Consider the following 26,008-nt stretch of genomic DNA (forward strand, 5'->3'; position numbering starts at 1 on the left):
GGCGCCAGAGGCCTAGGACAGAAGCCCCCAGGGCTCTTAGATGACCACTGAGTCATCTGGGGAAAGGAATCCAAGGCCCTCTCTTCCCCAGAGAACAGCACCCCCCGCACCCAAAGTGTGGGAGCCACAGAGCCCCACCGGCCCCCCCAGAGCCCCGCTGCGGAGCCTCCCGCGGCTGTCGTTGTCCTGGGGTGCGCAGGGCCTGTGTGCAGAGCAGCCACGGATCTCCCAGAACAGTGCTCAGGCGCAGGGCATCCCGCGAGCAGGCCAGCCTGGGGTACGTCCCACCCGCCTCCGTTTATTCAGCCAACGTAACCACAGGCTCGGTCTGTTTTTGTGAACCACGTAGCGTTTCAGCTGAAGAAATGTCAGCCTCCCCCAGTGGTTCCGCGGGCAGAGATGGTCGCGGAGGACGAGGACTTCGAAATAGGTAACGTTTTCCTCGCTCAGCGCCCCAAGCTCAGCTGGGCTCCAGCACACCCACCTGACGCATAGCTGCTTGGGAGAGGCCGTGCGGTCTGGCAGAGACACCCTGCAGGTGCAGGGCTGCCCAGAGACAGCCGGGCCTGCTCTGTCCCTTACTGCCACTGGAGCTTCGCTTTGGTCCTCTCTGTGCCCTCCAAGCATCACTGGTCCTTCCTTTGAGCAGTGCCTGCACGCCGGGACGAGCTCATGGCTGCCCCGAGAGCGTGGCCTCTGCTCACGTGGTGCCAGCTCCTCACAGCCAGCCCAGCGTGGCTGTCTTTCATGTCCTCTAAGGGTCCACGTTGCCACGTAGCCACCAGGTCACGTCGGGAGCTACGTGGCCCTGCCTGCCATGTGGCGCTGAGACGAGGCTCCTTGGTCGCCCCACAGAACACGCATGTCCCTACAGGTCCGGCCACGCCACCCTGTCCCAGCCCAGGTCCTGCCAGCCTCCCCAGGCGCCTCAAGCCCAAGCCCCAAGCACTCACTTCCTTTTCTTTTGTCGGTGTTTCTGAGGGAGGCAGCAGAGGCAGAGCGGTTGAGGGGCGGCCACCTGGGTCCTTGCCAGCGTTGGTCTCAACCAAGATGGCCTTTGTGCTGGCCTCGGTGACATTTTATAAAACAGACCGGGGTGGGCGCAGCTGTGGCAGGAGCGCCTGGCCCCTCCCTATTGTCTGTGCTGACCCATGCGTGTCCTTGGCCCTTGCAGGTGACTTCGTCAGGTACCGGTGCCAGCCGGGCTACACGCTGTCGGGAGCTGACACTCTGACCTGCAAGCTTGGCGCTCAGCTGCAGTTTGAGGGTGCTCCCCCCAAGTGTGAAGGTGGGCCCCTCGCGGCGTCAGGGTGGGCTCCCGCTGTGGCACTGCTTGGGGCCAAGCTCGCCCCACTCCTTTTCGGGGCAGCGCCATGGGGCACCTGCTCACAGACATCTGCTCCTGCCCTTGCACTGACGTCCAGAGAGACCAAGGCCACGCGGAGAAAGGGCTCACCCACATCTAGTTTACCAGGAACGTTCCGAGCGCTCGGCAAAGCTGGGTCATGACAGTTAAACGCCTGCGTCCACACAGCGGCCCCTCTGCATGCCCGCCCTGCGCGCGGCCGCCGCCCCTGCTCTCCCCTGTCCGGCCCAATATTGCCGCTGCCTCTCGAGGCAAGTGCGGCGCCGTCCCCCGCCCCACGTGCAGCCTGCGCGAGCCCCGTCACTCTGTCCTGTGCCATCCCCGAGCCTCCAGCCGCCCCTCATGAATCGGGCACCAGTGACGTGCCAGGGCGTGGTGACACACAAGCCCCAGTCGCCTCCCCTCTGCAGTCAGCAGTGTCTCTTCTAGCCCGGACACGCTCAGATCGTGCGATCCACCGAAGCTGGGTCTGCTCTGTTAAGGGAAACTCTGGCTGCTCTCCTCACTAGCGCAATGCCCCGCAAACGAGGTCCGGACTGAGTCTGCTGGCGTCATCCTGAGCCCCGGCTACCCGGGCAGCTACCTGAACTCGCAGACGTGCTCCTGGAGCATCCGTGTGGACCCGGACTACAACATCACCCTCTACGTGGACGCCTTCCAGAGCGAGAAGCAGTTCGACGCCCTGGAGGTGTTTGACGGTGAGTGATCTTCGTGGCCGGGGCCCGGGACAGCTCCGTGTGGTCCTGACAGACACAGTCTGAATTTATCCTTGCGTTAAATTCCATCTCCTTAACAGAAAGTGAATTACTCTAGGACGCATCAGCCTCCTGGGGTCTGTAATACACTAGTTTTTTGGTTAATGTTAGGATTTTTAACAAGTAAAATCTGAAAATGTACGTACCTTAGTTCGCCACTCTTAATCCTCGATGCGGTTTTAGGATAGAAGCTCTCAAAGAGTTCTGTGCTTCCTTCTAAGTGTTGAATTGACTCAGAAGACATTTTAGGACATTTAAGAAAGCTAAAGGTGTATTAGTCAATCCAAATGATTGTTTTAGTAGGAGTATGTGAAAAAGCTCACTCATGGAGCTTTCGAGATAGCAAGTGCTCTTGAGTCTTCAACGTGCATTAAAAAATAGCATGACACTGCACCGGTGCGCTTCCTGTCTTCCACTCGGGGCAGGCGCCTCGTGCATCCGAATGGCTGGGAAGAGCAGCGGCCGCCTGGGAGCGGTGCAGGGGGTGAGCGTTTGCAGTGGTTGACGTTGGTGTTTTTCTTTGGGGCTTTATCACAGCAGCGATTAGACCCGGAGACAGTTCCGGTTGCCGTAGTAACAGGGTTTCATGGTTTGATGGTTTGTCATTGGGTTAAAATAAATAACAATCCATTCAGTGGGGAAAAGTCACTGTCATCGATTCCCTGCGCGTTTGTAAGCCTTTCCCTGCTGGGTGAACTACAGTCAGACTCGTCCCATGGGAGACATCACGTGTGTCAAACTGATAGACCCCAGAGGGGAGTTACGACACTGGCCTTAACCCAGTCACGCGCAGCACGAGGACGAGGGGCACCGCTTCCGTTTCAGCGCTGACGTACGTGAGCGCTGGAACAGACGGCGGCCGTGACTCCCCGTCGCCCTGACACGGAAAGGCCGCCCCCTAGCCGCACGCCGGACGGCGCTTCTGTCAGGGAGCGGGACTGTGACCCCGGCCGTGCGTGTGAGTGCCCATGTGCGACCATGTCCATGCGTGTGTGTGTCCCTACGCGTCCGTGTCCATGTGTCTGTGCATGTGTGTGTCTGTGCGTGTGCCCGGTCCTTGCACCTACCTGGTGGGTTGGCGCCTCCATCCCTATCCATTCGCCCTCCCTGTTTGTCTTTGTCGGCTCGCCCTCGCCCCCAAACGCTGCAGTCTTGTGACCTCACCGCAGCGTGCACCCCTTGCCTCTCACCCTGACCCTGATAGTGTGGACAGGCCACACCATCTGGGACCCGCACACAGCGTGGGCAGCAGAGGCCGCTCAGAGGCACTTCCTGCCACACGTTCGCGGGGGCTGGGTCAGCACTGACGCTCCCCAGGCAGCTGCCTCCTGTTCCTCGCGTGTGGACAGTGACTGTTTCATCATTCATGAGCTGACAGAAGCCACATGGAGTAGACTGTTCAGGTGCAATTAGCAGGGTGCATTCGTCTCTGTGGCTGCACCAGAGCACCCCTCAGTTTGTGGGGTACTCGGCGGCTCCCATTATCTGTGTCCTGTGTCCACCCAAAGGACAATCGTTGGTGACAGTTAACATCCTCCTGGCACCCACCTGGCCTTGGCCAGCTCTGTCCGCAGAGAGCCATGCCGGCAGCACCTCACCTACAGCGGGTGGGACACAGCTCGCGGGGCTGTCCCGGCTACCTCAGGCAGGCCTGTGGGGAAGCGCAGGCCTGTGGGGACACTGCCAGCAGCCCTGGCCTGTGGTGCTCCTGCAGCTCCGAAGGGCTCGCCCGGCAGGTGCGGCCCCAGCAGGTGCAGCCTCTGCAGGTATGGCACTGGCAAGCACTTGAGACCCCAGCCTGGCCAGCCTGTGTTTGCGGCAGCCTGGCCATGCGCTGCATGTCCTCGCACCATCTTCCAGAAAGGTGACATTTTACAAGTCTATATGTAGGTGAGGAGCCTGAAGTTTCTCCAATTTACCTCAGGTGCTGCTTTTTAAAAGACTCAGGTGTACAGAAAATGTCAGGGCTACCACCCGCATCTCACTGCTCCTGCTCCTCCTAGGGCGTGAGGCCGTGGGGTGGGGTCGCGTCTTCCCCTGGCATCTCACAGCCAGGCCCACACACTGCCCGTCACCTGCCTCTGTCCAGCCATCACCTCTCTGAGCTCACACCATCGTTTCACCTTGAACATCCCCACACTCGCCCTGTCCCTGAACTGGGGACAGACCTGCCGCTGCCGGGACATCATCCGAACATCCGAACAGCCCCCTCTGCAGGTGCCATCCGTTTCCATCGCGGCACGGGCTCTGGCGCGGCCCTCTCGGCACACATTAAAGCTGCAGGCGACTACGAAGAATTCAGTCTACGAGAAATTCAGTGCCCTTAGTGACACCCGTGCCCCTGTGCACCTATGCTGCCCTGCCTGTGCCTCCCTACCTGTGCTGCCCCACCTGTGCCCCTGTGCTGTCACCATCTGTGCCCCTGTGCCGCCCTGCCTGTGCCGCCTATGCCGTCCCACCTGTGCCACCCCACCTGTGCACCTGTGCGCTCCCACCTGTGCCATCCTGCCTGTGGACCTGTGCTGTCGTGCAGGAGATAAAAGGAAACTTTGCATTTCCTGGGTACTACCGAGTTGCTTTCAAGGAGACCCGCACAGGCGTGTGAACAGGGTTGGGGTTCAGGTTGGGGTCCGGGCCACCTCTCAAGCGCCCATCACAGTCCACACTCACTGGAGTTGTCCATGACACGACGTTCAGATGCGCTACACAGCTCCCCACCATGTGTCAGGAGTGTGTTGGGGTTGAGGTGGGGGCTGTTCCTCTCCTTTACCAGATAATGACTCTGCTTTCTTCCTTGGGACGCTACGCCCACTTTGGAGACGCTGCAGAGTGCCTGGCGCTGGGGGCTGTGTGGGCCTGACCAGACGCCTCTGGTCTCGGCAGGTTCCTCGGGCCAGAGCCCGCTGCTGGTCGTGCTGAGCGGCAACCACACGGAGCAGGCGAACTTCACGAGCAGGGGTCACCAGCTCTACCTGCGCTGGTCCACGGACCATGCCACCAGCAAGAAGGGCTTCAAGATCCGCTACACGGGTGAGTGGGGCTCCGGGGCGCGGACACCGTCAGCACGAGCAGCCGGGAGTGACAACCCCGTTGCCACAGTCCGAGTCGGGGTCGTGCTTCAGTAGCGATGCGGGTGGAGCTCCCAGTCATTCCTCAGAAGTACGTCAGGGAAATACTTGTCGACTGACATTTGGAAACACTAATTGTTCAGCAAATAAATTGTTTAACTGCATGCCAGGGAGGTAAAATATCCCAGACGTAAAATAATCCAAAGCAGGTCTGAGTTGGGGCGAAACGCGGGCGGGTCGGCAGCGCCTCGGCTCCACAGAGGGCTCCCACTCCTGGAGCTCGGGACCGTCCATCACGCTGCGCTGGTGGAAGAGGGAGGCGCAGCATCTCGGAGGCTGTCCAGCCTCACATTTGGGCAGTGGCGACACGGCATCTTACAGATTTTCAGTTAAAATCCGAGCTCCTCTGCTGGAGCTCGTCAGCAGAATGGTCAGCGCAGCAACTGAGGTGGACCTGGGTCCACTGCAGGGGCCACGGGGCCTGGGCTGAAGCCCTCATGACCACAACACTCTCAAAGCAAAGGGGGCCAAGCGGGCGCCTTGCGGTTCCAGGAACGCAGCCCAGGTGCAGCTGAGGCCAGGCCCTCCCAGCCTCGGACCCACCAGCCTGACGGGACTGGCTTGGTGCTCCTGGGCCTCCCCACAAGGTCCAGCAGAGGCACAGGGCCGGCGCCAGGTAGTGCGCCTGGCTGCGCGGGTCAGCCTCCTCCCGCATCCGGCCATGACACCGGCCCCCACCTCCCATGGAAACGAGGCTGGCACAGGACCCCAGAGCTCCCGCGTCGGCTCAGACTCAGGGTCTGCCTGTGGGTCCCCAGACCTGCCGAGCCCTCAGAGCTCCCTTCTCTGGAAGGAACCGCCGTCGTGACGCTTCACCTGCACGTGGCTGTTCAAGCTCACCTGGGGAGAGTCCGTGGGCTTATGGGCAATAAAACTGCCCCCAGGAGACTGAGAGGAGACGCTGCCCCTGGGTGTGTGGTGGGCCAGAGCGGGGCAAAGTCATCCAGCAAGTGGCTGTCTCCAATTTAAAGTCTCCCTGAAAAGAGATGATTAAAGCTATTGTAAGATTTGTGTTGCCCTAAAGTAGCTCATTTTCTTCAGAGAATTTGTTAAAAAATAAATCTCTTGTTAAAAAGAAGCTTAATGTCTCCATTCCTGCCAGATTCACAGGCCCACTCAGCTCTGACACAGGACAGTTAATGGCCTTGATTGCAAAATATTATATTTTCGATTTTCTCCACTGAAATGACATTTCCTTTTTTTGCAGTGTTGTGAATTTTTTGTTTCAAACCTAGGACCACAATCGATTCCCCATCTGTCTCCCGCGCCCACGCCCCAGCACCCCCACCCACAGGCGGTGTACTCATTCCGGTGGGGGCCAGGGCCCTCCTGCCACTGGGTCTCTGGTGGGTCCATGCTCTGGACAGACGTGGGGCCACGTGCCCACCACTGGTGCCACAGCAGGCCACTGCCTGGCAGCCACCCCGCTGGGCTTATGGTCCCTGGCGTTGCACACGTGCGGCCTGTCCAGGCCCGGGGACTTGCATGTCAGGGTCCTCCCGGAGCTGGAGCTGTTCAGTGGAGACCCCCGCATGGGGCAAGCCTGCCGTCCAGATGCTGAGGGCCTCACGGCTCCTCCAGGCTGCAGGACTGTGGCTAGGGTGGACCCTATGGCAGGTCTGCGCAGACCCCCATACCCTGGGCCTTCCCTTGGGTGAAACCCAGGGCACGCCCTGCTGGGGGGTGATGTGTAAGGACCCGAAAGCCCCCAGAGCTGCCCGGCCCACGTCCGCCCCACATGGGCCTTGGGGACGCTTCCAGAGCAGCTTCACGCATCGCGCCACATCCCCTGCTTGAGCAGTGCAGGGGTGCCCCACGTCTAGCACCTAGTGAGGCACACACCGGTCACTCTTCCTTTTTCCCTTCCTGTGGGCCCGCAGCGCCCTACTGCAGCCTGACCCAGCCCCTGCGGAACGGCGGCGTGCTCAACAGGACGGCGGGTGCGCCGGGGAGCACCGTGCACTACTTCTGCAGGCCCGGGTACCGGATGGTCGGCCGCAGCAACGCCACCTGCAGGCGGAGCCCTGCGGGCATGTACCAGTGGGACGCCCCCAGCCCCCTCTGCCAGGGTAAGTCGCCGCCCCGCCCCCACAGCCCTGTGCTGTCCTTGCTCTGCCCTGGCGCCCAGTCACCGAGGCAGGCTGGCATGAGGCAAGGGCAGGGTGTGGGTTTCCCGGGCAAAGCCAGCCCCAACCCGGGAGCAGAGCTGCCCCTGCCGGCCCGACCCCTCACAGCCTTGGAGGTTGGGGGCGGGGGCCTGGATCCAGGCTGGCCGCTCTCCAGAGGCCGCCAGTTACTCTTGACACTCGCTGGTTATTTCCCTTACGTGAAAACTGTTTTCCGGTGTAGATTCAAAATATTTTTTGACGGCTTTGTTAATTTAAAAATCCAATTACTACAACTCATTTTTCTTATTTTAGAGTAAAAGCTCCTCCTTTAAGCTGTATATTCCTTTTCTTTTCATCATTTAAATCTAGGGTTGTTTAAGTTGATTTTAATTTTCATGCCTTTTTGCATTTTATCTGTCATATGGATAAAAATCAGATTTCCAAGTAAGGCATTTTAATTTTAATTGAAGGCTTTGCAGGCATGAATTTTTCATAGTTTTTTTCTTATCGAGATTTACATTCATAATGAAGACTGGCCCTGGAAAGCGAATTATGGTGTGTGGATGGAGTCTCATATTGGGCGTCTTTTCTCTCTTCCCAGTAGCTGTCACGTTTTCTGGTATCGCTTTGTGACACAATGCCAGATGCGCGCGCCCCGCTGTCTGTGCCCGCCACAGGGGGCAGGCACACGCGCACCTTGCCTGCTGCGTGCTGCCTCTGGAGCTCCCCTCACACGAGATAGACAGACAGATCCCAAAAGTCTGTTTCATAGAGAGGGATGGGTTTTTTTCTCTAAAAGCAGAGTACTTTGTATTTTAAAAAGAAACGCTTCTCATAACGGTGAAGCTTGCGTGTGTCGGAGCAGGGATGGAGCTGGAGGGCCTGCCCCCCTCTGGAGCCGCCCGGGCGGGGGGCAGCAAGGGCAGGAAGCCAAGACAACTGAGAGGGCCCAGACTCACCTGCGTAGGAGCAGGAGGAGCGGGCGGGCGGCCAGAGGGCTCCACCGGCCACGGTCGGCTGCAGGACGGGCAGGGCCAGGGGCACAGGAGGGCTGGGGACCCTGGCTGGGCACCAGGCGCCACTCCCATCACTTTGCGGGCAGGTGCCAACCGGACATCCGCTGGCGCTGTGGCCCAAGGCTGGCCCCGCCCAGCCACACTGTCAGTCATCCGTGCCTCCTGCCTTCCCTTCCTCCAGAAGCCCTCAGCTCCCGGCCCGCCCTCGATCTTGGACATGAGTGCACCTGGTGCCCCTCAGCAGCCGCCGGTCTGCAATCCTGAGGCTGTGGCCTTGTTAACATGCAGAAATGTTGGTCACAGAGTGCAGACCCTGCCTCGGGGTTTCAAATTGTTTCTTGATAAAGAAGTTCTGCAGATAATCTTACCGTAGATGTCTAGATTCATGCACTGTCCCTCAGGTGTCAGCAGTTTATGTAAAATGACACTTCAACTATAATAACACGTGAAGCTTTTCACCCACGTGAGCCACGATGCTGCGAAACCCTGACCGGAAGCAGTGTTGTTGATTTAAACGGTGTGAAAGCATTTTGTCATCTTTTCTTCAATTTGAAGATAAAACTCAGCCTTTTAAAATAAATAGTGAAAATCAGCACTGATCAAGGCTTTGGGGAAAGGCTCGTGAACAATTTGAATGGAACAGCGTGTGGCCTGGGCCTTGCTGGGCAGGTGGGGTGGGGTTGGCTCAGCTTCAGGCCTCGAGGAGGCTGTAGGCGTAAATGCCCGGAAGCTCCCAAGGGGCAGGTACCAGGTGATGGCGTACCTGAACTGGGCGCCTCTCAACTGGGCAGCCAGAGCCTGCTGGACCCCACCAGAGCAGTGGTCGCCCCGGGGCCTGGCCTCAAACTGGAAAGATCTGGACGGGAAGATCTGGATAGGCAGGAGGCAAGGGAGAGCGAGGAGCGGCCGTGTGACAGGCTCAGAGGCCGCCAGGCGCCTTCTCTCTTTGCTTGACCTTGTAAATTACTTCTCCAGGAAAGCTGTGCTGGCCTGTCCCCCAGGATGCGCCAGGTCTGGCCTCTGTCCTGGCTTCATTTCCTGGCACAAGCAGGTCTCCGCCAGCCGCTGTTCCCACCGCCACCACGCTAATCTCCATGATCTGGAGGAGAAGCCAGAGTTAGGACAGAAATCTCCTGTCTTATCACAAAGACCCAGTCAGCTGCCCGGCACGGCCCCACACCCACGTCTGCCCCGGCAGGCGGGGGCAGGGCCAGGGCTCTGGCGTCAAGCCCGCTTCTCCCCCAGCCGGGCCAGCTGGCCTCACCGTCAGTGACCGTGCGTGGGTCACTGCGCAGGAGCGGCGAGCCGGGGGAGCCTCCTCCTCACAAGCACACGGTTGAGCTTTTGCTCTCAAAGGCAAACCCAGGACAGGGGGCCCCACAGCCCGCGCTGCCTGGGCCTGATGCTGACGGACGGGAGTGTGGGGGCGCTGGCCAGCCGCCTGCCCTCTGCCCCACTGACTGCCTAAAGCTGCCCCTCCCGCAGCCACTTGAGGAGGCCCTCGAGGCCTGGTCTCCCGACCCCAATCTGCGCCCTCCCTGGACGACAGGCCCCGGAACCTGCACCTGTCACAGGAAACGGTTCTTCGCTCTTGATTTCAAAACCACTCCGTCACCCAGAGCTAGGGGACGTTAGGGTCCTTGCGCCCCGACTAACAGAGTCGACTGTAAGTGTCAAACGCTGACTTATCAGTGTAAAGCACACAGGCGGTGAGGACTCCGGACTCACACGTATTTATTTCCTTCTACGAAATGACTGTTTCTGTGTGCACAAAGATAATGCAGTGGTTCTAGAAATTGAGATTTTTTTTAAATATCAGATCATCTGATGACACATAAGATGCTCTTTGCTTGTGAACATGTGGCCTGGCCTGGAGCGTCTTTGGTCTTCGGTCTGGGGCAGCGCCCTTGGGGCGGTTCCTGCCAGTCCTGCCCCCTCCGCAACTCCCCCGGTGCCCGGTTCCAGCAGGGCCCAGATCCTGTGTGCCCAGCAGACAGTTCTGGGGTAGCAGGGCCAGCGAGGGCAGCAACGCTGCTCTGCACATGGACCCCCTGTGGGGCCCACATCCACAGGCGGGCTGAGGGCCAGGGGGATAGTTTGTCCCTTGCATCCTCGATGTCCAGGGACACAGCCCTGCCCGGTGGCGCCTCGACCACAGCCACCTGGCCACCGCTTCTGGCCGCTTAGCCGCACCTTCCAGAAACACCCTCAGCGTGGCAGCCCCTACTCCTCCTCGTCCAGAACCAGCTTTGCAGCGTCTGCAGCGCACTGGAGACTGGTGAGAGCCGCCGCTGTGTTTGTCTCTGACCAGCTGTGTCCTGTGGGATCCCCGAGGCCCCCGGGAATGGCTCCTTCAGCGGCATCGAGTTCTCCCTGGGCAGCCGCGTGACCTTCGCCTGCCACGAGGGCTTCGTGCTGGCCACCAGCCCCCCTGCCTCGGCCGTGTGCCAGGAGGACGGGACCTGGAGCAACGGAGGAAGGCCTCCCGCCTGCACACGTGAGTGCTCCCACGGCTGCGGGGAGAGCGGAGGGCAGTGTCGGGTGTGCCATGGCCCCCCCCCGTCCCATGCACTGTGTTCCTGGCCCGTGATGGGAAACCAGCCCAGCCCACGCAGGGCAGGGTGTCTCCGCCACTGACTGCGCCACCCAGAGGGTCGGTCAGAGGCTGTCTGGATGCCCTCGGCCTCCGCCTGGGGTGACAGCAGATGAGACCAGATGCTTTCGCCCTTTGGAGAGGAGCCCAGTGGGGACCCCAGACTCACAGCTCAGCAAGCCCGCAGCCCCAGGCACCCACAGCCCCACCCTCACGCAGTCTGCAAGCCCGCAGCCCCACACACCCGTGGCCCCTCACGCCCGCAGCCCCGCCTAGCCCCATGCCCACAGCCCTGCAGGCCCGCGGCCCCGCCCTTCTACAGCCCTGCCCTCCTGTAGCCCCGCACACCCCAGGCCCCACCTTCCCTCAGCCCCACACGCCCGCAGCTGCGCCCTCCCGCAGCCCCACACGCCCACAGCCGTGGCTCCTGTGCTCTGTGTCCGCGCTCGGGCACAGGCCACTTGAGCTCTGACCGGAGACGTTGAAGCCACTGGAGTCCGAGCCAGTGGGTATGGCCCAGCCCTACCCGCATCCTCCTTTGTGCTTTGTCATCTCTCCTCGTGTGTCCGTGGCTGAGTGAGGCTCACGCCATTGCCTGTGTGCTGTGGAGGCGGTGACCTGCCCAGCCAGGGGCGCAGCAGAGTCGCCTGTGCACACGCCTGCTGGCGCAGGGGCCCCAGCCTGGGTGTTTACCCGCAGGCACCTCCAGGCCACTGGCCGTCCTAGGGCAGGGAGCTGGGCGGCGGCTCTTGGCAGTCCCTGGGTGAATGCGGGCAGAGTGAAGGCAGGAGGAGGGGCGGGGACACGTCCCCACTGTGGGGAGCTGTCTTGCCCAAGGACAAAGGGATGGGTGACAGGGCAGACCCCTGGCACTGAGCGGCTGTGCCTGTGGCCTGTGCCTGCGGTGCCCAGGCTGGGAGCTCCACCGCCGGCTGGGCGCCTGCAGATGCCAGCTGCCCCGGGGCCAGCCCCGCGCTCACAGCAGGTCTGGAGACCGGCGGGCGGGCAGCCGGGCGAGCAGCGCTGCTTGTGTGGTGCTGGATACAAACAAGGCCAGCGCAGGGGCCTCCCGGAGCACGGTCCGGCCTCGCTCCATTGGCGTCTTCGAGGGCAGCTGAGGCTCGGGTCACAGCGCGGCCCTGTGTCCGGCCGAGAACGTTGCCCCAGGACGCCCCACGCGCCCACATTGAGCGTCCCGAGGCCCCGCGAGGAGCGGAGCAGGGTCAGGACGGGTCCCTTCTCTCTGGGGTCGTCACGCCGGCGAGGCCATAGGAGGGTGTCCCTGGTGTTTTCACGTGAATCTTTCACTTTCAAAAATTTTCCGTGTCCAGCTGAAATCTTTCTAGATTATTTGCTTGAACTGTGCAAAGTTTCCTTTTTTCAGCCCAAGGGAGTTGAAAGTCAGCGATTTCATATAATGCGGCCCTGAGGCCCCCCATCGGCCCTGAGCCCCGCCCCCATCTTGTGGGTGAAAAAGAACAAAAATTTAGCTATTGTGGGCGAGCCTGGCTTATTCACGGGCGTCAATAGAAACAATTTCAAGTTCTAAACAAGGGAAGCCAAATGTGATGAGCCTGAAATATGCTGAGACACATTTAAGAGTTTCGATGTGTTGCAAAAGCATTTCCTGCAGCTCGCTCTCAAGCGGGGGTCGCTCCAGCACCCTCCGTTCAAGCGCGGCCTTTCGGGAGAGCCTGTGCGCGCGTCTGTCCTGGCTCCTCCGGCGGGGACGTCTGTCTGTGCCCGCACGCCTGTAAGGGGGCGTCGCCCGGCCCCTCACTCGCCCCCTATGAGCGGCTGCAGGCTCCAGGCGAGGAGAGGGGGTGCGCTGGGGGCATCGCCGGGCACGCCTGAGCCGAGCAAGCAGCGCAGATCTGAGGAGTCCCTCCTCGTTTCCACGCCCCACATCCCCAGGCTGCCACAAACCAGAAGGGGGACCCCAGGGGAAGGGGAGCCCCCAGGGGGCGGGGGGCCAGTCCGGGCTGTCTGGGCTCCAGGGAGCACTGAGTGAGCCCCACCTTCCCACAGACCTTCGCAGGAAGCAGGACACCTGCAGGGGACGCGAGCGCCAAAGATCCAAACTCCCCACGCCAGGAGGGCGGCCCAGGCCGGGGTCTCCTGTTTTACACACGTGCGCGTACACGCACACACACGCACGCTCACATCCCAAAACATTGCAGGACACGGGCTCGAGCGATCACCCCGAGACACAATCACACAAGCCCGCAGCTTCCTGACCCGCCTTCGGGGCGTCACCGACTCTGTGTTTAGATCCCAGGCTTCCGGCCGGGCCTCCGACGCGCCGCCCGGCGTCAGGCTGCCGTGGACGGCTGCTGGCCCGACCCTCGGCGCGTCTCGTCCCCGCGCCCCCTCGTCTCCGCGGGCGGGAGCGCCCCCACGCCTCCACGGCACGGCGGCGCTGTGGGAGGAGGGCTCAGGGAGGCGGGCGCCCGGCTCATCCCTCCGCCCCTCAGCGTGACCCAGAGCCCAGAACTCCTGCATCGTGGACTTTACCCCGCGAGCGCTTCTCTCCCCACCGCCCCCGCCCCTCGTGGGATCAGGAAATGACCCTCCCTGGACACGGTGCTCGGGAGCCGTGTCTCCTGCGTGAAGACCCGGAGCTCGCCCGGCCCCTCTGCCTCGGGAAAGGGAAACGCAGCCCAGAGTCCGGACTCTGCGTCCAGGCGAGGGCCGGCGACAGCGCTGAGACCTGACCCCACGGCCCCTGCGCATAAATGTTGGATAACTGTTTTATTTTAAAAATATTTGGCAGGAACAGATACAAGGATTTAAATGCGCAAACCCTCTCCACATTTTAAACCTCGCTGATGGGGTTGCCGTAATATCACCAAAAAGGCCCATTTTTACTTTCTTGCTACACATACTAGTGATTTGTTGAAGGAATAGTTCTGTAACATTTTTTGATACGTCTGAATCAATTATAATGAGCTTTTATTACATTCAAAGGAAAACACATTAATAGCACCCCAGACAAAAGCTGCGGTTTCCCCAAACCTTTTGGGCACCAAACAGCGCCTCAGCCAGGGGTGCTGCTGGCTGGCTGGGCAGTGCTGGCTCGCGTGGGGAGCAGGACTCTCCTGGACGCGGTGACGTTCCTCTCAAATACGGCTCCCCTTTGCAGGAAGGTGACACTCACGCGCACCAGACACGCTGTGTTCTCGGCGCATCTACACTGCGCGTTTATTCACTTCCCCTCGCGGCTCCTGCCGCCCCTCCTGTGCCTCTGGGGCCCGCCCCGCAGCAGCACCGAGCCCCTCCAGCAGGGCCAGGCCCCCGGCCCCGGCAGGCAGAGGGGCCATGGGCACCGCATGGGGCGGAGGCCGGTGCCCGCGGCTCAGTCACCCCAGGGCGGCTCAGGGCACGGGCGGGAGACAAGGGCCTGTGAGTCCTGCCTGCCGGTGCGCTCCTGCCACACGAGTGCCAAGCCCCCTGCAGGCGTGGCCGGTCCTGGCACGAGGCATCCTCGGGACCCGCGCGGGCAGCAGCCACCACTTGACACGCCAGCACGGGGCGGCTGGGGCCAGGCCAGGCCCGCCCGCACGCTCAGCGGCTGTTTCTTCCTCAGCGGTCACCTGCCCCAGCGTCGCGGCGCAGCTCCCGGAGCACGTCACCTGGCGGCTGGTCTCCGGGTCCCCCGACGAGTTCGGGGCCCAGGTGGTGCTGAGCTGCAGCCCGGGCTACGCGCTGGAGGGCCCACGGCTGCTGCGGTGCCAGGCGGACGGGACCTGGAGCGCGGGCCACGAGCGGCCCCGCTGTCGAGGTGAGCAGGGCGGCTTCCTGGGCGTCCCCCCCGCCCCCGCCACCGTGGACAGTGCATCCCTGTGCAGGGGACTCTGGCTTGGGGGCACCCGCCGGAACAGGTTGCGTGCTCTTTCCTGGTGGATGGCCGTTCTCTGCGCACTTACACACGAGGGCGCTCAGCCATCCCCAGTCGGCTCAGTACCAAACCCAGGCCCGTGTTTGGAAAGATGCTGGGACCCGAGCCTGATGCCTTGTGCCTTCCAGTCGGGTCTGAGAAGCCGCGTGGCACCGAGCCCCCTCCCTCCCACCCCATGGCACCTCCCTGCACCTGAGCAGTGTGCAGGCCCAGCCACTGACCCTGGCAGAGCTTGGACTGGGCAGAGCCAGGGACAGGGCAGAGTGGGGGAGCCTGGCAGAGCTAGGAACCGGGCAAAGTGGGGGGACCTGGCAGAGCCGGGGACAGATCAGAACCAGGGGCCTGGCAGAGCTGGGGACAGGGTAGAGTTGGGGTGCCTGGCAGAGCCAGGGGCCTGGCAGGGCCGGGGACCCAGGTGGGCTGGGACTGGGCAGAGCTGGCCGGGGATGCCTCCGTGCAGCGTCCTGAGCATGGGCTCCACGGCGGCTATGGAGAAGAGTGTGGGCGCCTTTCCAGAGGCGGGAGCGCAGCCGGGGGACACATGCAGGCACGTTCCCTGACCTCTGGCCAGGCCTCCTTCTCAGGGGCCTGGCGCGTTTCCTCCTCCTGCCTTTTCTAAGGGTGCTGGCTCCCGCTTTGGAGACGGAGGTCCGAACCCTGGCCCGGCTGCCAAGAGCCACACGGCTTGCTGGGTCGGCTCCTCTTCCCCCGGCGCGAGCCTCTGGCGGGGGGAGCTGAAGCCGGGCACAGGCCCCGCCAGCCCTCCGGGCGCCTCCCCCTTCAGGACCGCTCTGGAGGCCCATGGGCGCTGACCCCCACGAGCACTAGGCTCTGCACGCGACCTTTCTACGTGGCTGCACACGGCTCTTCAGAACGTCGCAGTCACGAGACGGCCACGCCTGGTGAAAGCTCACGCCTGGTGTTCAGTCCCGCCAGGCGGCCGCCGCCACCAAACAAGCAGGTCTGGCCAGGGCCAACACCAGGCCCTCGGAGCTCAGCACCGACGCTGCTTGGGGTCCCGCCCAGGCGCCAGCGCTGCCCGAGGTGGACTCGAAATGGGCTGCTCGGAGCCGCCGCTCGTCTGCCATCCGCAGTGGCATGTGGGGCGACGGCTCGGCCTGAGGCCATCTGAGGCAGGCGTGACGCGTTCCTCCATGTGAGCTGTCGTGAAGCCTCTGTGTTCTCACTCTGGCTGAGGAGCCCCGCACCTGCACGGAGCTGCCCTGGGCAGGCTGACCCTCATAGGCAGCCTATTCAGTGCTGGCAGGCACTGGCGGGCACTGACCGCCACCCCCAGGAGCCCATGGGCTGGGCTGGACGCGGAAGCCTGCACCATGCCTGGTGCCTCCCAGTGACCGTGTGGGTGGGAGGAGGGTCCCGAGGCCATGCGTGAGGGGCCTCCGCGGTCCTGGGCTCAGCCCCCTAAAGCTCCCCTCACACCTGCTGTTTGAAATGCTTTGGGCCTCCGAGCCCAGGTGACTCAGTGAGCTTGTCCTCGCCTCAAGACCCGTGGTCTCTGCGCCCACACGGTCTGGGGTGCGGCCTGAGAGGGCTCCGCTCAGCTGGGTGCAAGGGCGTGGGGCCTGTCCCCAAGCTGGAGCGTGGGCCCCCGGGACTCCGTGACAGACGGATGCCTGCTCAGGGCGTGTCTGGCGCCTGGACTCCCCGTGCTGAGGGCAGGCGGCCGGTGCCTCTCCCGGGGACAGCGGAGGCCCAGGCCGGCTCGGGACGCTGCCCGCCCGCCTCTCGCAGACCCTAGTCCTCAGGCCCAGGGCCCAGAGCCAAGCAGCCCCCGCACGAGTAACCCTCCCACCCCCTGCAGTGATCTCTTGCGGGGGCCTGTCCTCCCCCCCGAACGGCAACAAGATCGGGACGATGACGGTGTTCGGGGCCACGGCCATCTTCACCTGCAACACGGGCTACACGCTGGTGGGCGCCCCCGTGCGCGAGTGCCTGGCTAGCGGGCTGTGGAGCGGCCCCGAGACCCGCTGCCTAGGTGAGGCCGCCGCCCTGTGGGCACGGGGGGCAGGGGTGCGGTTGGGGGACGTGACACCCGCAAGGCCCCCATGTGGACGCCCGGTCTCATGGCTCTCCCCCCGCCTCCAGCGGGCCACTGCGGCTCCCCAGACCCCGTCGTGAACGGCCACATCAGCGGGGACGGCTTCAGCTACCGGGACACGGTGGTCTACCAGTGCCACCCCGGCTTCCGGCTGGTGGGCACCTCCGTCAGGATCTGCCTGCAGGACCACAGGTGGTCGGGACAGACGCCCGTCTGCGTCCGTAAGTGCCGCGGCCTCGGGCCAGGGCGCAGCCTTCCCTGCCGCTCCCCTTGTTCTGAGTTGTGTCGCGCCCAGGTCAGCCCTTTGGACAGAGCAGGAGGGGAGGCCCTTGCGGCTCTGCCCTCCTCCTTCCGGTGCCCCTGATGTCCGGTACGTGTGTCTCCCAAGCTCCCGGCTCGTCGGTGGACCCGGGGTGGGGGGGACTTGGCATCATTGACTGGAGCCAGCCTGGGGGCAGCCTCTGCCAGGCCGTGCAGACTCACACCAGGGCCTGCTCCACGGCCTCCTGCTCCTGCCCCGTGTCACCCGGAGCAGACCTTGTCGGCAGCCCCCGAGGCAGGAGGCCAAGTGAGCGCGGTGTCCTCACACCCAGCTGCCAAGATAGAGGGGTGTTTCGAGAAGAACTGTGCTCTCTGCTCACAAACCTCACCCTAAGCTGCTGGTCCCCTGATGCAGCCCGAGTGTTCTGTGAGTTGGGCAAAGGGTGGCAGGTGTCGTGTGGCAGCCACACTCCCAGGACCGCAAGGGTGTCACGGAAGCTCCGCACGCAGCTGCCCATGGTGTCCACGCTGGTGTTGGGGTAACCTCTGTGTACGCGGCCTCAGCCTGCGGCAGACCTCAGCCGCCCGAGGCCAGCGTCCCTCAGAAGGAGGGAACATTGGAGGCTCGTGACTCCAGGATCTTAGCATCTCTTGTTTCCTGCTTCATGTCATTGCCTGGCCTTGCCACGGCCTCTGGGAGGGGCCAGCAGGCGTGTTGGGGCGCGTCCCAGGGGGGCATCTGCAGCCACAGCACACTGGCTCCCAGGCCCCCACCGACCGCCATGTCCTGCCCCGCAGCCATCACGTGCGGTCACCCCGGGAACCCCGCCCACGGGCTAACGGACGGCAGCGAGTTCAACCTGAACGACGTGGTGAACTTCACCTGCCGTGCGGGGCACCTGCTGCAGGGCGCCGCCCGGGCCCAGTGCCGCAGCGACGGCCAGTGGAGCAGCCCGCTGCCCACCTGCCGAGGTAGGCGCCGGGGCGCTGGGCGGGCAGGCCTCTCCCCGGAATCCGCTCTAATGGCCCTGTGTTCTGGAGCCACGTGGGGCACATCACGCCGGAGAGGGGTTGCTGTCGGCACTTCCCACACTGTCCGCCCCCAGGGGTCACACCCCCCAGATGGACCCTGACGAGACCTCACTTGCTGCCGTCAGCATCCGCAGAGGGAGCAGTCGCTCTGGGTGGCGTCCATCCCATGGGCTGGGCAAATGAACAGCAGGCACCCACTTCAGCGTCACATGGCAGCCATGCCCGGGGGTCCAATGTGCTCCATGCCCCCCACCCGGCCCTCCCAGCCCTCACTTTGCTTTTCCAGAGTGAGGGGGATGGCAGCCGTGGTCAGACTGGCCCCCTCCTGGCCACCCGCTGTCTGGATAGGCCGTGCCACGACGGGCCGTGCCACGATGGGCCGTGCCGCGATGGGCCGTGCCGCGACGGGCTGCTTGGAGGATGTCAGGGGGCCGCGTCCTGTTGGCCACCATGTCTGTGAACACCCGCCCACGTGTCTGTCCCTTGCAGACACCGTGCCAGCCCCAGAGCCCCCAGCCACGCTTCGCGTGGTGCCAGCACTTAGTGCTGCTGGCTCCGGCCACTCCCCAGGCTGGGGTCTCGCTGCTGTACCCCAGTTTCCCAGAGGCGTGTGATGACCTGGCCACCTGCCCCGCCCTGCGCTGTCACCGAGGCCACTCAGGGCTGGCCTGTGCTGTCTTCCTGCTGAGGCCAGAGCGTGGCCCAGCTCGGGCCCGGCCCTCTGCTGGTGTCCTTGGCTAACTTTCTCTGGGCCCTAACCACTTCCCACTCCCAACACTGCCCCACCACCCCAGGCGCCAGGACTGCTGGGAAACATGGGCTCCAGCCTCGGCCACGGGTGGGAGGGCACAGCCTGGCTTGAGTGGGGGCACCCGCCCCTCCCTGCAGCCAGCGCTGCTGCCTCGCAGGCACCAGGAAGCTTGCAGGTGGGCCAGAGCTGTCCATCTGCTCCTGGGCGCTCCCTGCAGGGCGACCTCCGGCCCAGGCTGGCTTCCTCTCTGTTGAGTGCTGGTGTGAGAACCATGGTCTCCTCGGCCCCAGACGCTTGACGGTGGCAGCTGGAGGCCACCCCGGGGCTGGAGAGGGCGTGACCTCGCCGCCTGCAGGGCTGACGCTCGTGGAGAAGGGCTCAGGGGAGCTGACTCCGGCCGCTTCTATTTTAACATGAAAACTCCACCAAGAACCAATTTCAGACTTGACTCCACAGGGGCCTGTGCTCGGGGAGCGCCGTGCGGTCAGCCTCCTGGCCGGCCCACTGGTGGCCAGGCCTCCTTGCGCGTCAGAGGCCACATGGCCCAAGCAGCCAGTGGTCTCCCGCGAGGGCCTCATGACGCGGCGCGATGCTGTTCTCATTCGGGCTCCCGGAGGGGCTTCCCGCGCCCCAGGAGGCCCAGCTGTGTCTCTGCTTCCCTCCGCCAGTGGTGAACTGCTCGGATCCAGGCTCCGTGGAGAACGGCGTCCGGCAGGGCCGCGAGAGCTTCCCCGAGACCTTTGAGTACGGAAGCAGCGTTCTGTACCACTGCAAGACGGGCTTCTACCTGCTGGGCTCGTCGGCCCTGACCTGCACGGCCAGCGGCCACTGGGACCGCGCCCTGCCCAAGTGCCTGGGTAAGCGCAGGCCTTGGGGCTCCTGATGCAGCCCCAGCAACAGAGCAGAGGCTCTTTGTGGGGTCCAGGGCTGGGGTGACGGCTCATTGCTCCACCCCCCGGCACAAGTCTGTCCGTACTGTGCTGTCGTTACGGGTTTCCAGAGACACAGCACTTGGCACGTTAGCTCCAGGGACAAGAAGGGAGGGTGGGGCCCCACCCGATCCCACACCAGCCCCGGAGGGCAGTGGGCGAGGGCTGCCCGCCGCGCAGCCCCGCCTGCCTCGCCCTCGCGCCTCTCGCCTCCCTCCCTCTCGCTCCCCCACAGCGCTTGGCGCAGCCCAGCACAAGTGCCCTTCTGTTGTCCTGGCGCCCAGGCCCAGAGCACGGCACATGCCCGGCCCTGGATGGGGGCAGGAGCCGCTGAGCTGTCAGCCCAGGCCCGGGGACGCTGCTCCTGGCGCGTCTGCCGCCCCCACGCGCGGGCAGAGTCAGAGCCCACGAGGGCCCGAAAGCAGGCCCGGCTCCGTGGAGTTAGAGCGTGTGGATCGCTGGGTTTTGTCACCCGAACGGCCAGCGTCGTGCTTTCTTTCCCTTGAAAGAGCAAATTGTCCCTAACTCGAAGAGAATCGCCTTCCCCAACACGCAGAGGGACCGGGAAGAGGTTCGTTCTCCCTGGGCTTTTCAAAGTCAGGCGGACATGAAACAGCCCGGCGGGATCTCGTGTCCTCACACGCCGGCGCGTGGGCCGGGAAGGCCGGGACGGGCCCCTCGTGAGAGGGATCTGCGAGGAGAGCCCGGCCCTGCCTTTCCAGCCGCCCCCCTGCGCCTCTGGCGGGCCGGGTCCCGAGCCGCTGCGGGGGCTGCCCCTGCCCCCCCACCGTGGCCCCTGCCCCCTCTCCCCCCCCAAGTGCAGCTTCAGCCAAAGGCTCCCTGAGGTCTGGTGGCTTCCCGCGGCGAGGCTGCTGACTTCCCAGGCGCGGGCCGAGCCCCAGAGCAGGAAGCGTCCAGAAACGCTGCTGTCTGCCTCGGGGTGCCCTGTGCTCGCCCCCCGCTCCACCCTAGGCGTGGGGTTTTCAGGGAAATAGTTTTTTTCTCTTTGTCCCCAAACATTTCTTTCACATCTCCCGGGGCTAGTGCGAGACTCCATTAGCTTTTGTAATGGCGTGTTCCAGGGCCCGGCAAGCGCCAGCCGCCCTGCCTCTCCCGGGTGGCTGCCCCCGTCACCAACACGCTGCCCCCCCCACCGTGGAGTGGCGCCCCGCAGCAGCTGAGCGCCCCCTGCTTCCCTGCTCTGTCGCCTCACTGGCTTCTCTCTCGTTTCACTTGGAGCTGGTCATTCACCAGCCGCCCGGCCGCCTCTGCCCTGAGCAGCGCCTGTGCGGACTCTCTAGAGTCACCCGTTCTCCAGAGGCTTCTCCGGAGTGGTCGCCGTGCGCGTCAGATGGCAAGGGCCGCCGTGGCCCCGCAAGCCTCCCGCCTCCGCACCCCTCCCTGGTCAGTCACACTTTGGGGTTCCCAGAGACCAGATGCCACGACCCTGGACGTGGGCCGTTGGCCACGAGGCGTTTGTCGGGGCCTGAGTCCGTGAGCTAGCGGCACAGGCGTCGGGGCGGCGCGCCCTGAGCTGGAACTCTGTGCAAGGGAGAGAAGTCCTCCCGGCCTTCGGGCGCCGGCCCGCACGGCCCTCTGGGGCCTTCACGTAGAACGCGAGGCTGGGTCGGATCCGGTGCTTGTGAGGACATGGAGGAAACACTGAGCTCATTTCAGACAATAACTTGAGCAAATGCCCTTCCAGAGAAGGGCCGGCGGAGGGGCTGCCTTGGGGAGCGGGGCTGCTGGAGCTGGACCCGCACAAGCCGCGGGCGTGACGTCCGCTGAAGCAGTCCCGGCCGTGGCTCTGCCGGAGCGGGCCGGTCTCTGACGCCCTGCACAGCGCTGCCTTCGGGGTAGAACCGAGGGCAGATGGAGCGTGTAGGGCGACTTGCTCCGGGACGCTTAAGTGCGCTGCTCCCTGAAGTGCAGCTGCTGTGACTGAAGACCTGAAGAGTCTTCGCTGTCCAGGCGCCCCTCGTCCTCAGTGACGCTGAACTTCCAGGCACCTTCTGCGTGTCGGTGGTTTCCCGGCGCCTGAGCTGCCTGCCGGGGCTCTGGGGCGTGGGGAGCCTTGATGCCGGGCGGGAGTGACGTGCTCATGATGTCCCCTCTGTCTCCAGCCATCTCCTGCGGGCACCCAGGGGTCCCTGCCAGCGCTGTGCTAGCGGGAGAACAGTTCACGTACGGGGCGCACGTCCACTACTCGTGCAAAGGCGGCCAGAGCCTGGTGGGCAACAGCACCCGCATCTGCCAGGAGGACGGCCGCTGGAGCGGGGCGCCGCCCCACTGCACAGGTGGGCCTCGCACACCCACCCTCCTTGCATGCCCCTCCCCCCGCACCCCGCTGCGCCCTTCACCCCGCCCCTCCGTGTGTGCCCTCCACGCGCGTCAGGACAGCGGTGGCGCCGCTTGAGAGCACCTCAGCCAAACTCGTCATGGTCGCAGCCCTCCCACGCGGCCCCTCTCACTTCGCGCCTCTCTCCACTGCCGGGTCCCCGGCCCCAGTCTCGCTGCCCTGGCTCTGATGCCAGCGGCGCGCTCGTCTTTGGAAAGTGACCCCCTTACTTCTTGCAGGTCTCTTTGGAAAATAGCGCTCAGTGACCTGGCAGCGCTGGCCATGGGAGAGGGACAAGGCCCCTGGGTGTCCAGGCTTCACTGCACGTTCCGCTGCGCGGTCCCCCCCAGAGCAGCCCCTGCACCCGCCCTCCCCGCCCCCGGCTGCATCTGGGGGAGCTGCTCGTGGCCACCACCGGCTGCATCGGTTTAGCCAGCGCTCGCCAGGCGCTGGGAGGGGCGGGGTTGCCCCACGTCCGTGCCTGCGCCCCAGAGGGCAGCCGTCTGAACAGGTGCCGCCTCCCCCGTGTGTCGACAGGCAGCAACCCTGGCTTCTGCGGCGACCCCGGGATCCCGGCGCACGGCTCTCGACTGGGGGACGAGTTCAAGGTGAAGAGCCTCCTGCGCTTCTCCTGCGAGGTGGGCTTCCAGCTGCGGGGCTCCCCCGAGCGGACCTGCCTGCCCGACGGCTCGTGGTCAGGGCTGCAGCCCGTGTGTGAGGGTGAGCCTCCTCCCTGCGCTTCCTGTGGGAGTCCTGGCGCTAGGCCGCTTGCCCACCAGCCCGTTTCCCCAGCGCGTGTGAGCGAATGCCCGGGCCCGGCTGAGTGCGGCGGCTGCTCAGCGCACCCGTGAGGCCGGGCCGGAAAGCTGGGCCCCGTGAGGCTGCCCCACTCTGCCGAGGACCCCTCTCTGGGGCCCGGCCTCCCGCCACGGCTACGGGGTCTGCGGGGCCTCCTGAGACCCGCCCGCCAGGGGTGTGCTCAAGCGGGGCTCCAGCCAGGGGTCTCAGGACCTGCGGGCGGCCGTGTCGAAGCCCTGCCTCCCCGAGGAAACCGGCGCGTGCACTGAGGCACAGCTGGAAGAGAGTGCCCCCCCGGACCGCAGCAAAGGCTGCGGGCGCCTTCTGGACTGGGCCGCGGGGGTGCTGCCCTGCACCCTGGGTTTGTTCCGAGCCCAGAAAATAACTGACATAGAATTCAGGCAGGTAAGATTTGAATGTTAGAATTTTTCCCATATCAATTTCTTAATTACTTAAGTTTTGAGTCTAAAATGGGTGCACAGATTAGTTCATATAATTTGATCAGTTGTATTAAGTCCCTCCACTGTCAGTACCAGAAACTTTGTCATCCCTGCCCATCGTACGGTGGCTTCTCTGCTTGTTCCTGCCTCTTGTTTTTTGTTTTTTGTGGTTTTTTAAGAGATTTATTTATTTATGCATCCAAGAGCTGGGGCACAGGCCAGAGGTGTGGGGGGGTGAGAGGATTCACCAGAGACAGAGCAGGGAACAGAACAGGTGGACTGACTGAAATCCACTGCTGAGGGGAGCAGCGGGCGAGGCAGGAGAGGTCTGCTGCTCCATGTGGGTCGCTCCCTGGCCCGGATCAAACTTGTGCCTCAGTGGCTGCGGACAGCTCCATAGTGCTGCATCTCAACCCCTTCACCACCAGGGAGGGCCCCCCGCCAGCTTGTTTTGTGATGTGTCACACAGACTGACAGAAAACAATGTGTGCATGTAAGACTACATGGGACATGGTCTGACCATGCTACATATAATCTACATCATGTAAAATTGTAACTAAAACAACTGTGTGTGTGCACAGGTGGATGTGTAGACCATGTGCACGCATAGATGTACGTGTGTGTGTGTGTGTTCTCAGAGATTGTCTTGAAGATCTAAAGGTTAGCTCTGGACGAGTGGTCTGCAAATTTATAATGTAAATATATGGTAGTATACGATGGCCCAAGACAATTTGTGACTCCAGATCACCTCCTGACAACACAGTTAATACAAACCCACAGGCCAGGCTCGACGGCGGAGGCTTGAATCAGATGCGACCGCCTGGCCTGGGGCTGCAGGGCTGAGCTTGCTGTTCTGACTGAGGCCAGTGACTGCCAGCTGGTAGGTGTTTTTACTTAGATGCAATTTTCTCAAATGCTTCCCCTCTGTGAAGCCTTGAGTGCTAAGTTTTGCACGAGCATCTCTTTCTCACCAAGACCTGCGTGTCTTGTAGTCTATATAGGGTAACATCTCAAAATTCTATGGACTTTTTAATCTGCATTTAAATTCCACTTAAGTGTCTCCCTCTATCCTGTACCTATGACTTGTTGATCCAGAATCTACCTGAACATTAGGACGATTAAATCAGACGTCGCCTTATGTATGACTTAGTACGCCGGGCGTCTAGTCTTCCTGCTGAGAACAGCTGAAAAGCTGGGTGAGCTGCGCGGCCACTAAGCACTTGTCTTGGCTCTTGACAGGCAGGTGGAGCGTGATACGCCCCACAGCCCTGGGGTGTGTGTGCTTGTCTTGAGGTGAGACAGGGAGGTGGGACCCAGGTGCTGTGGTGGCTTGGTGAAGCCATGAAGTAGAAATTATTCAGGAATGCTCACTGGAATTTGCCGAACAGGGACATGAGGAGGGACGCACCACTAGTGAAGCACCAGAGTGCTTGTGGGCTCGTTGGGTGACTCCACGGAGGCAGGGCCCATGAGCACAGGGCAGGGCTCAGGGATGCACAGGTGTCCAGCTGCAGAGGTGACGGGGGGCCCGTGGTATCTGAGGTGGTGCCAGACTGGGCAACACCAGCCAGTCAGCTCACTGTGCTCGGGACATTTCCTGGAGCCCCGAGTATCCATACGTCATGAGTGCCTGCTGCTCTCAAGCAGCAGGACCTGGGGGGACAAAAACTGAACAGATGCCGCTGACAGCGAAGGGATCTAATGAGAGGACTCAGAGGACCCACCGTGAGCTTAGGCGTCTGAAGTAGCAGATCCCACATCAGCTAAAGGGGTGACACAGCCCAGCGCAACAGCCCAACCCAGTGTGCAGTGCTGGCGAAGGTTTGCGAGGCTTTCCTGTTGGCGCCCAGAGCCAGAGCAAACCACAGAAACAGAATCCAATCCTGAGATGACCCAGTTGTGGAAAATCACATGCAGTGATGCTTAAAAATATGTTCAAAACCTGAAGTAAATTGGCTCATAAGCAGGAGAGCTCAACAGAGGAAAAAATAATAAGAAAGATTCAGGTGCAACTCTTGAGCTGGAAAATACATTGTGTGGCTTGGGAACTGGGCGGGCTGAGCACAGCAAAACGCGGCGGCAGGGAGAGCCGGTAAGCCTGAGGGCGCCAAGGGGAGCAGCTGACCTGGAGAGGAGAAAAAAGGTGGAAGCAAAACCCTTAGCCCAGTAATGTGCTAAGGATAACACCAGGCAGATTTACGTGCTTGGAATCCCAGAAGAAAAAGTGAGAGGGGGTGGGGCGAAAGTATTTTGAAAATTTTGGGTTGGATGCGAATGAAGCTTCGCGGAAACAGCAGCCCCAGCAGCTCAGCAGCCTCCCTTGAATGAACTCGTGTTCCCTGAGGGACCCTGCCTGGCGCTGTGCGTGCTGCATCAGGCTGGCCTCTGCCACTCCGGTTTTGCAGATTTAAATGGTGAAAAAAATTAAAACCATTTTTTGTTAATGCTTTTCCACAGGTGTTTCCCTCTGGCACTGGGGTAACCCCCCAGGGCGTTAGTCTAGCCACGCAGGAGCCGTCACTTACTGACCAGAGCA

General features: G+C 62.7%; 1 protein-coding gene across 1 annotated transcript in view; it reads left to right on the plus strand.

Annotated features, from left to right (window-relative positions):
- Window positions 1-26,008, plus strand: part of CSMD1 (CUB and Sushi multiple domains 1) — a 629,723-nt gene that overhangs the window by 588,284 nt on the left and 15,431 nt on the right. The window contains exons 45-57 of the mRNA XM_054701136.1: window positions 350-430; window positions 1,175-1,288; window positions 1,876-2,064; window positions 5,005-5,151; window positions 7,130-7,318; window positions 10,685-10,870; window positions 14,553-14,747; window positions 16,687-16,860; window positions 16,971-17,144; window positions 17,983-18,156; window positions 19,636-19,824; window positions 22,020-22,193; window positions 22,772-22,954. Of these exons, the coding sequence (XP_054557111.1) occupies window positions 350-430; window positions 1,175-1,288; window positions 1,876-2,064; window positions 5,005-5,151; window positions 7,130-7,318; window positions 10,685-10,870; window positions 14,553-14,747; window positions 16,687-16,860; window positions 16,971-17,144; window positions 17,983-18,156; window positions 19,636-19,824; window positions 22,020-22,193; window positions 22,772-22,954 (2,169 nt within the window). The remainder of the gene's footprint in view (window positions 1-349; window positions 431-1,174; window positions 1,289-1,875; window positions 2,065-5,004; window positions 5,152-7,129; window positions 7,319-10,684; window positions 10,871-14,552; window positions 14,748-16,686; window positions 16,861-16,970; window positions 17,145-17,982; window positions 18,157-19,635; window positions 19,825-22,019; window positions 22,194-22,771; window positions 22,955-26,008) is intronic.

The sequence above is a fragment of the Talpa occidentalis genome, unplaced genomic scaffold (genome assembly GCF_014898055.3).
Source record: "Talpa occidentalis isolate TD23 unplaced genomic scaffold, MPIMG_talOcc4v2.1 talOcc4.4, whole genome shotgun sequence".
Lineage (NCBI taxonomy): Eukaryota > Metazoa > Chordata > Mammalia > Eulipotyphla > Talpidae > Talpa > Talpa occidentalis.